This window comes from Microtus ochrogaster, chromosome 18 (assembly GCF_000317375.1).
Source record: "Microtus ochrogaster isolate Prairie Vole_2 chromosome 18, MicOch1.0, whole genome shotgun sequence".
Lineage (NCBI taxonomy): Eukaryota > Metazoa > Chordata > Mammalia > Rodentia > Cricetidae > Microtus > Microtus ochrogaster.
The window spans coordinates 53,493,145-53,511,611 of NC_022020.1; the positions used below are offsets into that span (position 1 = coordinate 53,493,145).

The 18,467-nt window shown below is 41.7% G+C and overlaps 1 protein-coding gene across 4 annotated transcripts in view; it reads right to left on the reverse strand.

Annotated features, from left to right (window-relative positions):
• Positions 1–253: 253 nt before the first annotated feature.
• The window catches only part of Fam210a (family with sequence similarity 210 member A), a 47,235-nt gene continuing 29,021 nt past the window's right edge, over positions 254–18,467 (reverse strand). For all 4 annotated transcript variants that reach the window (XM_013349502.2, XM_005356238.2, XM_026783327.1 and 1 more), the window contains 2 exons: positions 16,217–16,328; positions 254–12,550 (listed from right to left, as the gene is read on the reverse strand). In XM_013349502.2, coding sequence (XP_013204956.1) covers positions 12,317–12,550; positions 16,217–16,328 — 346 coding nt within the window. In that variant the 3' untranslated portion in view covers positions 254–12,316. The remainder of the gene's footprint in view (positions 12,551–16,216; positions 16,329–18,467) is intronic.

The window sequence follows — 18,467 nt, forward strand, 5'->3', positions numbered from 1 at the left end:
GCAGTCGCCCCCAAGCCCACTTGGTTGTCTAAATGCCATACTGGTGATGGTTCCTTGCGCTTACTATGCCTCTGGGCCTGACACAGGGACAGATTTGGCATAATAAGCCATTACATATCACCAGTGTTGCATGGTAGAGGAACCGGTGCTGGTGCAGACTCACCTCTGTGTAGCCGGTCTTTGTACTGTGGTCGGTTAGTAAACAGGTGGTGGGTGAGGACAAGGCATGGCAGGTAGAATTACAGCTGGAAAATGAAGTCAGTTTACTGTTTCTAATATTTCTAAACATTCTTGTGCACAATGAAGGACCCCAGCGACTTTCTTCTGCAGATGTAAGAGCTGTCCCTGTAACGGCACCACGGTGGGCTCATATGCAGTGGCAGGCTTTCCGGTGGTCAGACCTCTGCATGGAACAGGAATGCAGATGCAGAGGCAGGTTGACACCAAATAAGTGTGTGTGACTGTATGTGTGCCTGTTATTATTTTCAGAGGTGACTATGGGAAGTAATGCTACTCTTACCTGAGAACTAGAGATTGTTTGAGGCCCCCAGTCCTGTCTGACCCCAGGCGGCTCATTTCTGCTGATCTCGGTAGGTAGGCCCCTGGGTTGGTCTGAGACTTGTAATCTCTGTGGGATTTACCCATTTCACACAGTAGCATCCAAAGGAATACTCACAGTCAAAAGGAGAGAGAACAGATAGGCAACAGTTGTCAGTTCATGCTTGAACACTGCTTGGAAGGATGTACACATGAAGGTCTCTGGGACTCTGGAGTTGCTTTTCTGTCTTGTCTGGTGACATTCAGTGGCCTCTCAGGCTACAGGTTAACTGGGCCAAAGATGACCTTTTCCATTTGTTTGAAGTTTCTGGCTCCTGGTGACCGGTGCCTTCAGACTGTGCTTGGATGGGGCCCTGAGATTCGATGGCAGAGGAAAAAGTAGGTGTCCTTGCTGGGATCTCACTGGTAGAGGACTTGGCATGGATGACAGCCAGGGGAAGGTGAGGTTATGGCTCTGCCATTCCAAATCCTAACTGTAGTTTTGGTGAAGCTGGCAATCCCACCCTTTGGTTTCAGCTCCAAATAGCTTCTCAATCCTTATTTAGTCTTACTTTTCTGCCAACCGTGAGAAAGAGCTAAGATCAGAGACTTGTAAATTCCTCTGGAGCTTGGCAAGCATATGGAGATTTTGTAGATGCCAACAGATGCTGACGAAACACTGGGTACCCTAGAGGACTGCCTTTTTAGTGCACACACACACACACACACACACACACACACCACCTGTGACTTTGAAGTCTTTGAGGCTGGGCCTCTTTAAGGAATTAGTTTAAAAGTCAAAGCTAAGGCCATAAAAATGAACGAGGACATTTCTCTCAGCCCAGGGAGATTTTAGACAGTAGCCTTCTGGTTTACAGCTCATGCCATGCTGTCTCCTGGCTCCAAGGTAAGGACAAAGTAACAACTGTGAAGACACAGCTCAGAGTGGGGGCTGTTGTCTTTCAAAAAGCAGAGAACCCAAGGGTTCAGTTTAGAAAGCAGTGAGTTTAGGCAATTGACAATAGGTTATAATGATTATTCCCATGAGGCACTGAAGGAAATTGTTTGCATGGTTAGAAGGAGCAGTCCTGGGCACACTGCTCTGCCTTATCTGTTGGCTCGTGGATTTCCAGGGATATGAAACACAAGACCTACAAACCCATCTACTGGAATTCATTCTTTTAGCCTGCATTTGCTTTTTCAGAAACTCTATAAACATTGAAACAATATTTAAGAGATTGTGAAGCCGACTCATCCAATTGTTTACTGCCCTCTCCGATGCCTTCTCCACCAGACACACACCTAGCCCACGAGAGATCACAGCATGGCAGTGACCAAAGCTTACAGGTGCACTGTGAGAATTACACTTTTCCTTAGTAATTTTTAGCTCCAACTCAAGAGCCAAGGATGAGGAGCCAAACTGGGATAGATGCCTCTTCACACAGACATGGGAATTGGGTACAAAAAGAGTATTATTAATATTTTGAAATTCTAAGGTAGTTCCATTTGCTCTTCATCTTCATTGGGATCAAAAGGAAGTACGTTCAGAAAGCTGCCTTGATCTAGAAGAATCTATTCATCTACCTGCCTTTTTCCCAGGTGGTTTTACATCTCTTATCCAACTGCTCCTTTCTAGAAAGACTCCTAGAGTAAGCCTTTTAGATGCCCTCAAGCATCTTACCGAGGAAGTCCATGTGGCCTCTCTAGGTCCTGCCGACACTGCTGGAGACAGAGCGTGGCCATTCCTGGATTCCAGTTGGGCTTTGGAGACACAGTGCTGTGGATGTGCTTGTAGAGTTTGCTCAGAATGGCAACTCTATACCTCTGAAAAATCTCACCAGTCAGGATGAGCAGAACAAAGAATACTTGCTTTCTGTTACCGTTTTGTTTTTCTCCCATGCCAGTCACCCATCCAGACTTGCTTGCACCCTAAAATCCCGTGCAGCTTCATGGTTTCCTTAGATTGTACTGATTCCAACAAACCCTGTTGTGTGGCTGCCAGGAGCTGTTCAGAGTCCTTGGAGATGTGGACAAATCACGATAGCATTCTCAGTCTCCCATAGTCATAGGTTTTAGGAATAAAGATGTCATTTGATAGCTGGCTCTGCCAGCTGGATGTAGCACAAGGTTAGTATCAGAGCACAGGGACATATTGCTGAGCAAGGAACTTCTTCCCATACCCATCTTGGTCCCTAGGTGGGCTGGAGACAGTGTAACATGACAAGGTTAGGCTGGACAGTGATGCAGCTGCACACACCCTCTGGGGCCCTAGCTCTGTACGTCCATCTGGAAGCAGCTGAGGTGCCTTGTGTTCTGCTATCAGATGTAGGACCCCAGCCCCAGTGTGCAATGCTCACCTTTGCTGTGCCTCTCTTGAAATGGTGCTTCAACTGTTTGCTTTCATTTGTAAGGTGCTGTATATACGTTGAACATATGCAAATACTCTACCCAATGGGTAGAACAAGAAACCAATACTGTAATATATTGTATAGATACCAGTTTTACCAGAAATGGCATAATACTTAAGAATGCCTATGTACTCCATCTTTTGTAAGGACACTTGCAAATGATTACATAAAGTCTATGTAGTTTATTTTCCTATGAAATATATTAACACCACGGGATGGAGTCTGGACAGCAGGCAGCAGTTTATGACCAGCACATACATGGGAAATGAGTTGTACCTCTGCTCTGAAACTTCAGTAGTCTCTAAGATGTTTTTAATCCCTTTAGAAATGGACCAGTTTGGTTCTTTTAGTCAGGGGGAAAGCTGTATTTCCGCTTGCTCTCTGTGCAGGCCTTCTCTCTCACTGCAGTACCAGCTGCCAGGCCTCACTGGGATGTGCAAACCTTTGAAGAAGACACACATGGTGTCAAAAAACGAGTAACCTGCAGCGGAGGCAATTTAGCCTCAGAGCACTTGTGACCCTTTGTGTCCCATGTTTCTCTGTGCCTTGTCTTGTAAATGGAAGCAATGAAGCCAATGGACTGTCTGGAATTTGTAGGGAGAGAGTGCCTCAGAAAACAGACCCATCAGGAAAGATGATTAGGGTAGGGGAAATGTTTTGGGTTGTCAATCAGCTGAGAACAGACAGACTTGTAAGTGCATTCCTATTGTATTCTGTAGTCCTGATCCCTCAGTTAGGTTACATGTTAGACTGCACGTAAAGTCACACTTCTCTCTTCCAGCTCCAGTTTAGTCTTTAGCATCCAACTGTGGCTTTGGCATTTTTAAGTTTCTTCCTTTGTCTCCCCCCACCCTCCCCATCCCCTCTCAAGCAAAAAAGCCTTGGTGTCCATTAAAGCCAGCATGGGTATGAAGTGTTAACAGTGATCGTGGAATGCTGCCGTCCAGTCTAATCCAGTGTCTCACTAATGATGTCTGGGGAATTCCGGGCTTTTTATTTTTTCTGTGGTATGAGCTCTGACTTTGAAAGTCAGAGACAGAATTATCCCCAATCAGGGAAAAAAAAAATGCTCTAAGCTATTACTACTTATTCTGAATGTGCAACTCTTAGTGCCAATTCGGTCCTTTTTAACAGCTCCCTGCAAGAGCTGGGTAAAAATGTCAATAGATCCGTCCTAAGTCCCATTCAAGTCCAAGTCAGTGTCTCTGTCTACTGCAGGGTTCACCCTCAGGATCCCTGGGGTCAAGATCCAAGGCTCCATTACTGTCAGAAAATGAGCACTACTGAACATGGGAATGTTCTAGACTCAGTAGTAAGATGCATGACCAACTCGGTTCTGCAGACCCGGCCCTGGCTGGGGATCCCTTTCAATGATGCTGCTTCTATCAGATGCACTTGCCTTTCAAAAATCTCAATTCCAATTAATATCCTTGTTGAGTTTAAAGTTGTTTTAAAATATATACACTATCCACAACACTTAGTTCACTTAATTTTTATTATAAAGTAATCTAAAAAAGTGCAACTGTATTTGCATCTTCCGATCTTTGTGAGCTATGATAATCAGAAGTCAAAGTCCTTTTGTGTTTAAACAACCATGCGCTTACTCTTTAACTAACTCCTGGTTATATAAGGGAAATGGTTCGCAACTGTCATCCGCCTGCATCTTTTGCTCAGGTGGGGATACAGTCTAGACCTCAGGTCTCTAACTGCAATACTTTTGATGAAAGACGTTGCACAAGTGCTGTTTGTTAGCGATGAAATCAGGTTTCTGCTTGTTCCTAATGCCATGATCAAATCATAGCACAAACTCATTAAAAATAATAAGTGACAAATACCTGTTCCCTGGGATTTTGTTTGTTTACCTTTCAGCTACGACATACAAATAGACAACTGATGTATGATCAGTCTCAGAAAAATACTTTCTTTTTTGTGGAGTTGGAGATGGGACCCAGGAAAAAGTTCTTCTTTGGGCTATACCCCAGCCCAAAGGATACTGCTGCTCATTCTCTAGTTATTGACTCAAGAAAACCATTTGTGTGCGCACACACACATGTACGCATGTGCCACAGCTGGTGTGTGGTGAGGACCACCTGTTCGAGTCAGTGCTCTCTGTCATCAGGTAAGTTCCCAGAATGCAGTTAAACTGCCAAGCTTGGCAGTGACATTTTAAATCCCGAGCTCACTGGTTGGTGGCTGACTTTTTAAAAGGATTTCCTAGGGTTCTATAAACCTGAGTAGATGACATCACAGAATTCTCAATTCTGAGTTCTAACATGGGACATTCAGAATTGGTTCCTGAGAACTTCTAACCCCACAGGGGCTTTGGATGGCGGTCACACAAAGCCAGTCACACAGCAAGCTAAGTAGGTCTGACAACAAATACTTAATCCCTGACATTGGAGACCTTCAGCTGTTATATGACCTGCATAGAGAGGAGCGCATTTTATCTGTGCCAAGTAAGTGTATATAGATTCTAGATGACACATGTATGCATAAACACCACATAACCTACCAAACAGTGAGGATAAGTGAATTTAGCATGATAATAGATTTATTTTTTCCATTTCTGTAAATTTGCAATAAACAAATAGAAACAATTTCAAAGTCTTACTGGAATAATTGCGTGGGCCCAAATTCTAGTCCACTTCAGATTCAGAGTGAAGTTTTTTTTGATGAGGGGACTCTTATTCTTAGTCACTAGCAGACCACACTGTGCTCTCAGAGAATTCCCAGTTCAGCAGCTCAGTAGAGGCTGTCCCCAGAGCTCCCAAACCTAACAGCAAGCAGTGTGAGCAAAGGAAGAGAGGTGCCAGGCTCTCCTGCCCCTCTGCCACTGGTACTGACCACCTCAGTACTAGCAGATTTGAGTTCCTCTCAAAGTCCAGCCCAGGTTCTCAAGAGTTGCTTCAGGAGAAGCAGGAGGACATCAAGAGGCATTGCTAAGCAACAGCAGGAAGGTTGAACCCTTGAAGAGCATGAGGCTGGGACTCCAGTTTACAATGGAAGAGTGTCTCGTGGGACTACCTTCCGCCCAGGTCCCCTGGCTGAGGACCTAACAAGCTTTGAAGGCTTCTGGTAAGGCCTGATGCAGAAAACAAGGACTTTTCAGACAGCAGCTCACCCTGGGCCTTCTGAGTGAACATGCTACTTAAAACAGGTTAGATTTCCCTCACTTTACAGTTTTGATCTGTTTGGCTTACACAGATTCTAATTAAAATGTTTAAACATTTGCTACATATGGTAAAGAGCAGCTCAGACCTTGGGCCCAGCAGCCTTCAGACAGTTCGAGAGCTCACCTCTGGTAATTAATGTCCCTGGCTGGAGGTAGTTCCAAACTCGTATCTATAGAGCACGTGCAATTGTTTCAGCCAAGCAGAGCTAAGGAAGAGACAGCAGCCCACCACACCCTCAAGTGTCCACATGAGGTGGCAGCTGCTAGCCAAAGAGGTCCTATTGTTCTTGCTGTCCACTTGAAGATATGGGCACATTAACCACACACTGTCTTCTCCATGCAGGTCCTGTGGAGGCTGTCCCTGCACACAAGGCACACATCTGCCAAGGCAGTGAAGAACACACAAGCTTTGCTGCACAGCTGTGTGGAAGGACCTGGAGTTTTGTTTTCATTTTATGGTACTGAGACTACTTCATAGGAAATCTTCCCTCTGGCCAAATGAATCGTGAGCTTTAACCTTCCTTTTCAAGGGACTCAGGGCAAGCACTCAATTTTGGTGAAACCTTGCATTTCCTAAGGATATCTTAAACTCCACTGCACCAAAATTTTCCATAAATAGAAGTTTCTGATGGCTTCAGATCTTCTAGAAACTGGCAACAATTAAATGGAAAAATTAGTCTCAGCGGCTTTCAAGTATGGCACTGTCTAATACTATACATGGATGGGAGGAAGGAAAAGGAGACAATCTGAGAATCTTGAGGCCAAGTGGTCCCTGATATATGAAATATTTAACATTACTATTTATACTTAATATATAAAATCTAGACTTGAGGTTTTTCTTCATTACTTTTAAATGTGGTAATTAGGAAAAGGCAAAAGATATTATATGACCAGAAGAGAAACTAGTTTCAAGTATGGATTCAGTTGTGTGAAAATTGCAACCTGAATGCTTTGCTAAGGCCAACTTCACTAGATGGTAATGGAGGACAGAATGAGACTGGACCTTTAGCTTCCCCACCCCAGCCCAGCCCAGCCCAGCCAAAACTAAAGGGGAAAAACGAAGGGATAAGGCCACAAAATAGTTTCTATCTCCCTTTCTGATCACTCTAAAAAGAGGATGACCAGAGTAGAGTCTAAAGGAAGTCACGTTACAAGGTTAACAGCCAAAAGCTGAATGGTATCAGCAGAAGAGCCAGGCTATACATTACTGGCAAATGTGATGAACTGGCTTGACTTTTATTTCCTTTAAGTCCAAGAGCATGGCCTGGCATACTTAAGTACCTGCCACAGGGGAAAGGGACCACATGAGTAATGCCTGACTGAACTTCAGAAGCACAGGTCTTTGGTTTTTTCTTAACCAAAACATGGCTTCAATGTCCTAACATGACTCATCAGTGTTAAATTCCACAGTTCTCTAAGCCTTGGGTTTGAATTATTATCAGTGGTAAAAACAAAGGTAAAAGCTAACAATCTTAAAAACAAAACAGTGCAATTAGTGAATAGCTTGCTCAACAATACCGCATTAGATCTGTGGACATACTTGACAGTATTTTTTACTTTGGGAGCGATGCATACCTGTTTGTTACTGGTCAGAAGAATACAGAGTACACAAGCTCCCATAACCTGACTTTGCCTCACCAAGGAAACAGAATAATGTACTTGTTGCCTGAGGTCTTGGGCAGCAGAGCCCAACCACACTGCCACGGCCAAATACCAAGCAGGTAAGGACACCCAGCACCCATGGATGAGAGAAACAGCGACAGTGACAACCTGGATACCACAGTAAGAATCCTGAGGAGGTATGGACTTAAATGAGTAAAAACACGCTTGTCATAAAATCTCCAGTCTAACACTCAGAGGCGCAAACAAGGCAACAGCTAAACTATGTTCATGTATGAACATTGCTGCCCTTCCTAAAATCAAATCCAGGATTAAGAGCTAACATTTAATTAGAAATGGATGATACAGAATTGCCGTTTTGTGGAGCATCTTTATGGAATTGTCAAAATATGGCAGAAAGCGCCTTTTACACTATGTGTATTTCATCTTATTAAAACAAAAAGGATGAAGTTAGGTTTCAATGTTGTTTCTAAAAATTGGTGGGTCCAGCCAACTGCAGCTGGAAGCTTCAAATCCCTGGAAGAACGCTGTGCTGCTGTGCACCCTGAACCAAAACTGTGCTCACAGACCTGTTGAGCAGACTTGCACTGAGCACACTCCTTGTACGTGTCCTTGCTTCTCATGTCAGTGACTGCTAACATTTAAATTAGTCAAAGTTCAAGACAGAAAAGGTCGGACAAAGGGAGGTGGGTAAACGGGGGAAAGCAAAGTTTCCAGCTAATCCACTTTCAGGAAAATCAGGAAGCAGGAAGCATACTTTGGCATGGAGTCATACTTCTCACCACCAAGGTTTGTTCACTGGACTGATTTCCCAGAGGAAACAGCATGATGTACTTCCCCTTAGCTCACTGGGTAAGAAGCCATATTCTACACTTGATACCTACTTCCCAACAAGGTCATTCAAACAAATCCTCACAACAAACCAAGTCCACTCTGCCCTCAAGGGCTCTAAAATAACAACATTCTTCCTACTAAGAAGATCATTCTTATCAAAATAACCAAATAATTGCCACAGGATAATGAGGATCTGTAACTACTGTTAGTGACTATTAGTGATGGATAGGGAAGAATAGACCTTAATTTTCAAAGCTTAATCCTGGAGACACAGGCCAACCACAGACTTGTTTTGACTGGTTAGAATGATCAAAGGTCATAGAAGTCTCAGAGGGAAAAATCAGTCCAGCGAGCCTAACTCAGCATAAGAGAAAGTTTCCTTAAGGGGGCCAGGAAAGGTCAAATTCTGGGAAAGGAGTGGTCCTTAGACCATTCCAATCATCAGGAAGGACGAGGTCCAGACTTTGCTGTCCTTTGGGTATATGACTTTCTTCTTCCTTCTCTCATGGAACCTCTACTTAATACAAAACTGGTAAATAACATACACATGGGCCAATGGAGACCAAGCACAGTTATTATTTGAAGAATGGATGAGTGACAATCTCCTCACTGCCTTCCCGACACCTCTTCTGCAAATTTTCAATACAGAGACCCACGTATCCCTCAACACATGCTCATCGGGCATGGGGCCAATGCCTGGATGATTCTTTCATCATGTCCCTGCTAAAGTCAATTAAACAGTGAGCTCTTAATGCTAACAAGTAAGTGGCATGCAAGAAGGGCACTTACTTGGAACATTTAAAATTACCTTATTTTAGGCTTTATGGAGACTCAGTTTTGGAAATCTGAAACAATATTCAGAAAATGAACTGTAGCTACTAAGAAAATTATTCCTCTAATTCTACAACAACCTCTTTTAAGAAGCCCTTTAATAATTTTAAAAAATGTGTGTATATTCAAAATTCTCTATTTAAAAAGAACTCAGAAATATTACTAATTTTTCCTGCCTCAATTGCAAAATTCACTTTCTGCCAATCTCATTGCTAGTGTATCAACCTACAATAGCTCAGCTTGTATTTTGAAGCAGTTTTGAAATCTTAAAAGACATGAACCCAGTGCAAAGGACATTAAAAGAAGCTCAATGTGTCTAAAATACAGCTTCATTGTCTTCAAACAGCTCTTCTGCCCACACTATAAAGATGCTTAAAATCCCTACAACTTTGGCCTAGGAACGAGACAGCCTCCCAGTCCTAGCTCACCCCGAGCATAAAGCCCTTCACCCTTTCATCTGTGAATGAGAAGATGGGGGCAGATTTTAAGTGGAAAACTTGGAAATATTTCAAGTCTTAGTTTTATTATTTCACTGTGGGGAGAAGGCTATTCCCAACATACAAATTTTTCCCTTTGGTGAAATCCAAACAGCACCCCATTTCGCACAAAGGCTCTCAATAATGATGTGATGTTTTAAAAGGCAGGTTTTACTCTTATTCTTTAACAAACCAAGCTTCTTACCTAATTCATTTTCTTTTGAACTTACTAATTTGCTAAGCAAATGTTTCCTGTCTATTAAAAAAAAACCTCAGTCACAGCTTCATCTGTGACATCAACGTATTTTTCAAAAGGATAAATGTGCACACCAGATATGGAACTTCCTTGTTTCCCTTGCAGCTAAGAGAAGCCCATGATCTGCTGTAAATAAAATGCAGTTCAGCATATACAAATCTATATTATACATTTTGATAATTTAAGTTGACATGTACTGTTGTCTGCTATCAACACATTGCAGGATCCCCTGCAAGTTGGTTGTTGTTTGTTTTAAGGATAATATTAACAACAGCATTTTATGACATCTCTGATGTCAAATAGTAACAATATAACCTCAAATCTTTAGGGACCTTTTCATTGGATTTAAAAGCAGGTAACAAACAGTTCCTTATTTGCTATAATTGGCGAGACACAACCCAGACTTAGAACTAGAGGGTGATGCGACTCCAATGGACTAGGCAGAAGATATCTATCTACTCGGGATAAAAGTTGCAGTCTCTTGATTATTAGCAATGTCTTAAGAGCTCTCAAACTACCTCTACTAGATGATATGCCCTATGCACTGAGACTGGTAAGAGGTCTTAGGAGAAAAACTTCTATATTATCACATTTAGCATGGTATTCTTGGTCGTTTGGGGGAGGGGTGAATGTTAATACATCAGCATTTTCTATCTTCCTGTTCAATAAACATGCTAAAGTGTGTTGTCCTGCTTATATGAGAGGGTGCCATCAACTTGTAGCAGTGCACTGAACTCTGCCTCAGATTAATCATGCTGCCAACACATAAAGAACAGAGACCTATGACAAATTGCTCTGTAATTCTCCAACCATAGTATTTTTACTTAGTGTTTCAATAAAATGACTAGATATCTCAAATGTGAGGTTATCTCCTTATTCTCTAAATTTGGCCAAATTAAGCATTTGACATAAATTCTGTCACAAAGCAGGGGCTGAATGGGATAGCTATGTGGCAAGGTCTTTGACATTCTTCTGATGGCAAGTCAAAACCAATGCCCTATAAAGAGGCCATTTCTTGCGCCAATGTCAACCCAAGGGTTAAATAGACCTAAAGGAAAGCTCAGAGTGCACCCACACACAGAAAGACATTCTGCAGACATGGGATTTGCCTGACAGCCCGATTCATTACAAGCAAGAAACAGTCAAGCAGACTATTTAAGCAGGAATTCTTCCTTCCAATATGACAAACACTAACCACAATGCTAATGGAACCTATGACAGACAGACCTCTTTTGTTTTGACCAGGGTTATAAGGACCCAAATCCCACAGGGCTGACGTAGTGGAGCGATCTGAGATGAGCCTCCTTGGTGCACTGCTCACCTGCTCTCCACGGACCCACCATGAGCCTCCATTCTCAAGCATGCGCAGCTACCGACTTGTTCCTACCCAATCAGCGGTGGTCTTTCAAAGCTTGATGGAGTTAAGAAGAGTGAACTTGAGTTGCTGATGTATGTTATTTCAATAATAAAGTTTATATAAAACTTTCATTTTCTTCCAAAGATTGGCTGGAGAAGACAGAAGTGAGTTACAAGAAAGTCTGACAGTCCAAGTGTCCAACCACCATGCATAGTTAAGTCTGAAAAAGAATTTGCTTTAAAAATGTGATTTTGACAAGCTCCAGTTAAAAACCATTTTACAGGGTCCATTTCATCACATAACCAACATATCTTACTAATAAATGTAAGACTGGATTTATACAACCTTTTTGAACTAAGGGCTACATGTTAACTTGTAGGTAACTTCTCCAGTCTCTTACCCAGAGTCTGAATGGTGTTCATCCCCACAAAACTGGGCACTTAGTGGCCTTCACACTAAGTGGAGTGACCAGTGGACTGACCAGTACACACACTGCAATGTCAGAGTCCGTGAAGCAGATTGGATTCTGAGGCTATGGAACAGGAACTCTAACTTTGAGGGCATTAGCTATTGCTTATTACTGCAACTCATATATAAAATTTGTATGCTGGGTTCATTTCATTTTGAAAAACATTGATTTTTTTCCCCTCCACTGTTATTTAACTTAAAAACAAAAAATCTCTTTGTTCTTTAACCCTCAGAGGATATACACATTTAGGCAAGCAACCAAAAAAAAGAAAGAAGGACATTCCGAACATGTTCTTTGCCCCCAGTCTCTCAGGGTTAAAGTGTGGGGGTTTCTGTAACATCTTACATAAGGCACTCTTATTCCACTTTTTTCTTAAAAGAGACTTTTTCTTTGGTTTCTTGTAATTTTTCAGTGAGTCTATCCTTTGTCTCCTCCATTTTCTCAGTGATGAGCTCCTTAGTCTCCTCCATTCTGTCCTGTAGATACTCCTTGACAGGTGGTGGGGTTGACATGTACCCCTGACTTCGCAGATACTTCACGGTAAAGGACGTTCCTCCCAAGGTCACAGTATAGCGGGCAGGTGTTGCAATCTTAGGGGAAGAAGGAGGAAACAAAAGCAAACAGGCTGATCAACACCTGATTATGACTGTAAACAAAATTAAGTTGGAACTAAACATTTCGGTAATAATCAGCATACACTTCTGTGAGAGAAGGCGAGTATAATACTCTATATCGTTTGTCTTTCTAACAAGGGCTACTTCAGACTTATTTTAAAATGTCTGTCCTCAGACCATATGACTTAAGATTTCAGGGTTATCACAGACAGCTGCACTGACACCCTAATGAATGCTAATGAGCATGGTGGCAGAAGGAGGGTGTGATTCTAACAGTAATACAGGTGTAGGTTTCTGTGCCCCAAAATCTCTGACATGCACTATCTACCTGAGCTAAAATGCAGCCAAAGTTCAAACAGTGGGAAGCTGAGCAAGAGTCAGATACTTATTTGCTGGATTCACGTTTGCTCTACTCTCAAATGGTCCCTCTTTAACTCTTTCTGCACGCATGCTACCATCTCACCATAGGGTCCGGAACGGACGTCTCCCAAGGCCACGGCAGCTCTTCTTTGTCTTCATCACAACAGAAGGACAAAAACTAAGAGACCTGAACCAGTGGAAGGGCTTTGCAAAAACAAATGGCCACCTGGTACCGGGAGCTCAAGCAGGCACAGTACACAGCAAACATTCAGAAAGCACCTGCCATTCTTCTCGCAATTGTTCCTCTAATCCCACCAAGCCGCTCTCTTTAGTTCAATGGCCTCTGTGGGGCCACACTCACCATTGACCTGATAGCAGCCTGGGCCCACTCTAAAACAGCTCCCTCTGCCTGACTCCCATGCACCTGGTGCCAGGACCACCCCCACGTGGATTTTCTCGGGCACACTGGCCACGTCACTGTAGCTTTTGAACAAGGTCTGTAGACTCTTCACTTTCACACTCCCACGATGGCCTGTCCAGGTTCCTGCTTTTGGTGTCATCTATATATTAAGAATTCTTAATTTACATCTCCATATTGAATCCCTTCCCTGAATTCAAATACACATATAGCCAACTACCCAAATCATTTGCACCTGAATGTCTGACTTAATATGCACAAACTCACAGGCCTCACCTGTCCCAGTCAGACCTGCTTCTTCCAAAATTTTACTCACTACAGAAAATGGTAACTTGTTCTTCCATTTACTCAGGCCAAAATAAATAGCTCTTAATCAATTTCTTTAACGTAATTTGTATGCGTAGCATCAGGAAAGCCCATTAGTTTCTTTAAAACATACCCACCATCCAATTGCTTCTGACTGCCTCCCCAGGTACCACTTGGTGCTGACATGAGGACATGCAGCCTAGGCTTCTGTAGCAGACAGCCTCATCCTGATGCCCCAGCTTTTTACCCTGGCTTTAACATGATAGCAGTTGCAGTGATTTGAAGTCACACGTTCAAAGTAACCAATAGTTTCCCTATAACACACAGGCTCCTGATCTGGCAAGTCTTTCTGCTTCTCTTGCTCATTCCAGCCACAATGGCTCCTAATCTAACTTTCTGGTACCTAGCATCCTGCAGTCCTCAAGGCTCCCTCTGCTGGAAACCCTTGTCTCCCTCTGCTCCCTGCCAACTCCCAGATCAACCTGTTAACTTCTCAGAGCACTTCCTATCTAAATCTGCAATCTAGGAGGACCATGGGTGGGGGCTAGGGACGTGGTGGTGGGGGTGTGAACAAAAAAAAAAAAAAAAACAACACATACCAAAACATCTCCTTATCTGGTTTATTTTTTCTTAAAATATTTATGTGTATGAGTGTTTTGCCTGTACATATGTATGCACACTGCATGTGTGCCTGGTGCCCATAGAGGTCAAAGGACTGAAGTTACAAATGGTTGTAAGCCAAAAAATGAATGCTGGGTTTCAAACTCCTGGTCCTTTGCAAGAGCATCAAGTGTTCTTAACTATATTCTTTCTTTCTTTCTTTCTTTCTTTCTTTCTTTCTTTCTTTCTTTCTTTCTTTCTCTCTCTCTCTCTCTCTTTCTTTCTTTTTTTGAGACAGATTTCTCTGTTGTAGTACTGGTAGTCCTGAAACTCACTGTGTAGACTAGTCTGGCCTGAACTCACAGCAATCCACCTGCCTCTGCTTCCTGAGTGCTGGGATTCAAAGTGTGCACTACCATCACCCATTGTATATTCTTTCTTCTTAATGATCAGTAACATTTAATATAATTTAAATATACACACACCATATATGCACACACGTGTATGTACATGCATGCTTATTTTCAACCCTTCCTTCTCTGTCTCTCCAATTGCCTTTGACCTGCCCACTCTCCTTCCCTAGAATATGCTCTCCAAGGGAAGTCTTAGCAGTGCTTTGTTTTCTTCCCTCCCTTTCTTTAAGGGTTCCGTGTCTCAGAGCTTATCAAGCAGACCAGGCTGGCCTTGAACTTTCTCCCAAATGCTGGAACTAAAGGTGTACCTGGTCTGACAGTGTTTTCCTTATCAGTGAATTCCTGGTGTAAGCTCTGGACAAATCTGAGCCAACTACAGTGCCTGTTAAAGGAGCTCTGATGTGTAACCAGCTAGCTACCCAGCACTCTTTCCTTATGTCTATCATACCTCACTTTGGAGCTTTGCCTTAAGGAAGAAGGCATCTCTGTTGTTCTACTTGAAGTCCTGTGGGTTACAGAAAACTCAGGACATACTCCATTTCTCACCCTACAGAAGGACATGAGGGGGAAAAATCCACAGGATTTGTAGGTTTCCAAATATGCTAAGCACTAATGCACCTCAAAGTACACCAGAGAGGGCAAAAACACAAACACAGGCCCCTGAATTTCCAGGGGGTTCATGAGCACATAAAGAAAACTCTTAAGTCAGATGCTTTAAAGAAAGGAGTCAGAAAAAATGACTTAAACCACCATCATGTACTCTGATTATGTTAAATTTAACCTACCACAGCTATAAAACACTGTAAAATAATATGAGAAAAACACAGCAATTAAGCTCTGAGAAAAATTCTCTGAGATCTCAATGATTCTAGTAAAGATGATAGAAAAAAACATTACTTCCGAATAATACTATGTCACTCTATGTATTTTTACACAGCATAACACCACTACATAATAGTAATACATAATACTGTAAGTCATTATTTTACATACTTTTACACAGAATAGTAACATCTACTTTCCCCAAATTTTCATTTTATTTGAATATGGATATCATAGAATATTTTTAAGTAAAATATGAGATTAATATAGCTGAATTCTATGATTTACAATGAGACTTCCCCTCTATAATAAAGGCAGGCATAGAGACTTTTTATAAAAGCAGCACTGTGTACACCCTGAGAAGTTATAGACTCTCTAAACTGAGAACACCTAAGAACTAAGCCTGGACTGTGTCACACAAAACAGTGTGAATTCAGCCTTTACAATCCCATTTTCTAAAGAAGGGTAAACTATTATAAATAATAAAGCAAATGCTAGATTTCAGTAACAAGTCAGGGCAGGGGGATGCCTGAGCCTGGCAGACTATGGCTTACCTATTTTTTAAGGCACTTCTTCCTAAAGTCATAGTTTTATTTTTGTACCTTCTGCTCATTAGAAATACAAAATGTGAAATAGGATATTAAAATATACATATATATTTAAATATATCTTTAATTCAGAGCTCAATGTGAGTTTCCTAGGGAGGGTAAGCAAGGAACCCACCTTAAACATGGCATATGCTGTCAGGGCGTTTCCACTCTGGGAGTTTTTCAGGATGTCTACTACACTGTCAGGTAATCCAATGACCTCTAGGAAAGGGATGACATTCACTCCTCTGAAAAGGAAACATATAATTTAGTCACGTATAAACAACCCTTTAGGGACAGTATTTTCAGGAAATTACCTGAAAACATAAAGTACAAGTTTGCCATAATATATATTCAATTCTATTTGCTCAGGAGACTAAAAGAATAAGGCTGTGGGCTCAAGAATTGGAGACCAGCCTGGGCTACATAGTGAGCAAATCAAAAAACAAAAGTAACAAACCCACACCTACCCAAACTAAACCACCACCACCAAAGATAAATAAACAAATAAAAGTCTAACAGCTGATTCTGTGTGACTGAATGCTTTCATTTCACTCTCTCGAAGTTCAACACACAAGTAGTACTGCTGTCCTACATCTCACAAGGCCATTAAATTAGTCTATTTAAAAAGCAGACACTTTATTTATAGTCAAAGTAATGGCTTTAAGTAAACCAGGAGAGCAGGGTCAGAACTGTTTACTTGATATTCATCTCCTCACACAAATACCATTTTCTTAGGACACATCAACTCACAGTTCAGGATCTTATATTCTTACCTTTAAAACTTCATCACTACCACTTCTGTGCTATCATGCAAAGAATGAGTGATTCTGTGGGCTTGGCAAAATCCAACTATTCTAAAAGTATGTATTCTTGCTTATCAGATAAAGAATGTAATTATTTGTATCAGATAGAGAATATTTATAGTAATTATTCTCTATGATAATAAGGTAAGAAATAATTACAGTAAATTGCAACAGATTCTTGGAGGGAGGGAAGGCAAAGAAATTCCAAGCTGTTCAAGCCTTGACTTAGGTAATTCTAGTCTCCTCATTTTACTGTACCACACTGTTCTAATCTTTCCTCTATGTATTTGTATCAGGACAAGGAATCATCCAAACTTGTAATTATCACATTCATAAAATTTAATACACACAGTAGTATATGGTTAATACAAAAAGTATATTAACATAAAATCTGTAATTTAAAAATTTGCCTCAGTATACTTGCTGCTTTTTCTCTGTGCAGTCTCCCTCTCCCTAGATGTGGAAACTCTAGAGAGAACCAGAGAGGACTTTTTGGGGTGGGGGGAGGCATAGGGACTTTTAGATGTCCAGGATAGCACCCAATCTGAGAGTGAGCTTGTTTTCTCATGGGGAAATTTAGGTTAAATTCTCCTACAGCAAAGCCTCGCAGACTGAGCTGTGTCTGGTTTAGCATATGACAGTAATACGTAGCATCCCTTCTTCCCGTGTCCCATCCCTGGCACTTCAAAGTGCACCTTTAACTAAGGCAGGGTGCTCATATTGCTCTATTATAATTGTTTCTTTCCCTTGTCATTAAGTAAGGGAATCGCCTAGACAAAAATAGTTGGATGCTGTTAATTTATTTTTAATATAAAAATAATGGGTTAACTGTAATAAGCCCCCTGAGAGTACTCTGAGTAGACACTGCTACTACTAGCTAGGAAGACTAGCTAGCATCAAAAATAAGAAATCAGAATGCAGAAAGAACCATTTTAAAAAGGTAAAATTAAAAATCAACCAGGAGTTCAATACTACCATTTATCTGCATATTCAAGTTTAAGACAACAATACAATCCTATTAAAGTAAGCCTCAGTATTAGACTTGGCCTTTTAATGGCTTAAGTTTTTAAAGCAACATCTTATAGCAAGCTAGTTTAATCTTTTAGCACAAAGATGATTATGAAATAATTTCATTACTTCCCAGTTCCAACTAAACCCAGCACATAAAATCTATGCATTTAACCCCAATAATAAGACAAAATTTGGCCAAATAAGAAAACTCCCCCCCCCCCCCCGAGACGGGGTTTCTCTGTAGCTTTGGAGCCTGTCCTGGAGTTAGCTCTTGTAGACCAGGCTGGCCTCGAACTAACAGAGATCTGCCTGTTTTTGCCTCCCCACTACCACCCAGCTGAAAACTTTTATCATAAAGATAAGAATCTAAATCAAGCCAGAAAACTCAATGTTTGCCACTTTGTGGTCGGGCAGGAATGTGCACTTTAACTGTCAGTTTATGACGGTTCAACAAGGCCTAAGAAATATTCACTGTCGAGCCGGGCGGTGGTGGCGCACGCCTGTAATCCCAGCACTCGGGAGGCAGAGGCAGGTGGATCTCTGTGAGTTCGAGACCAGCCTGGTCTACAA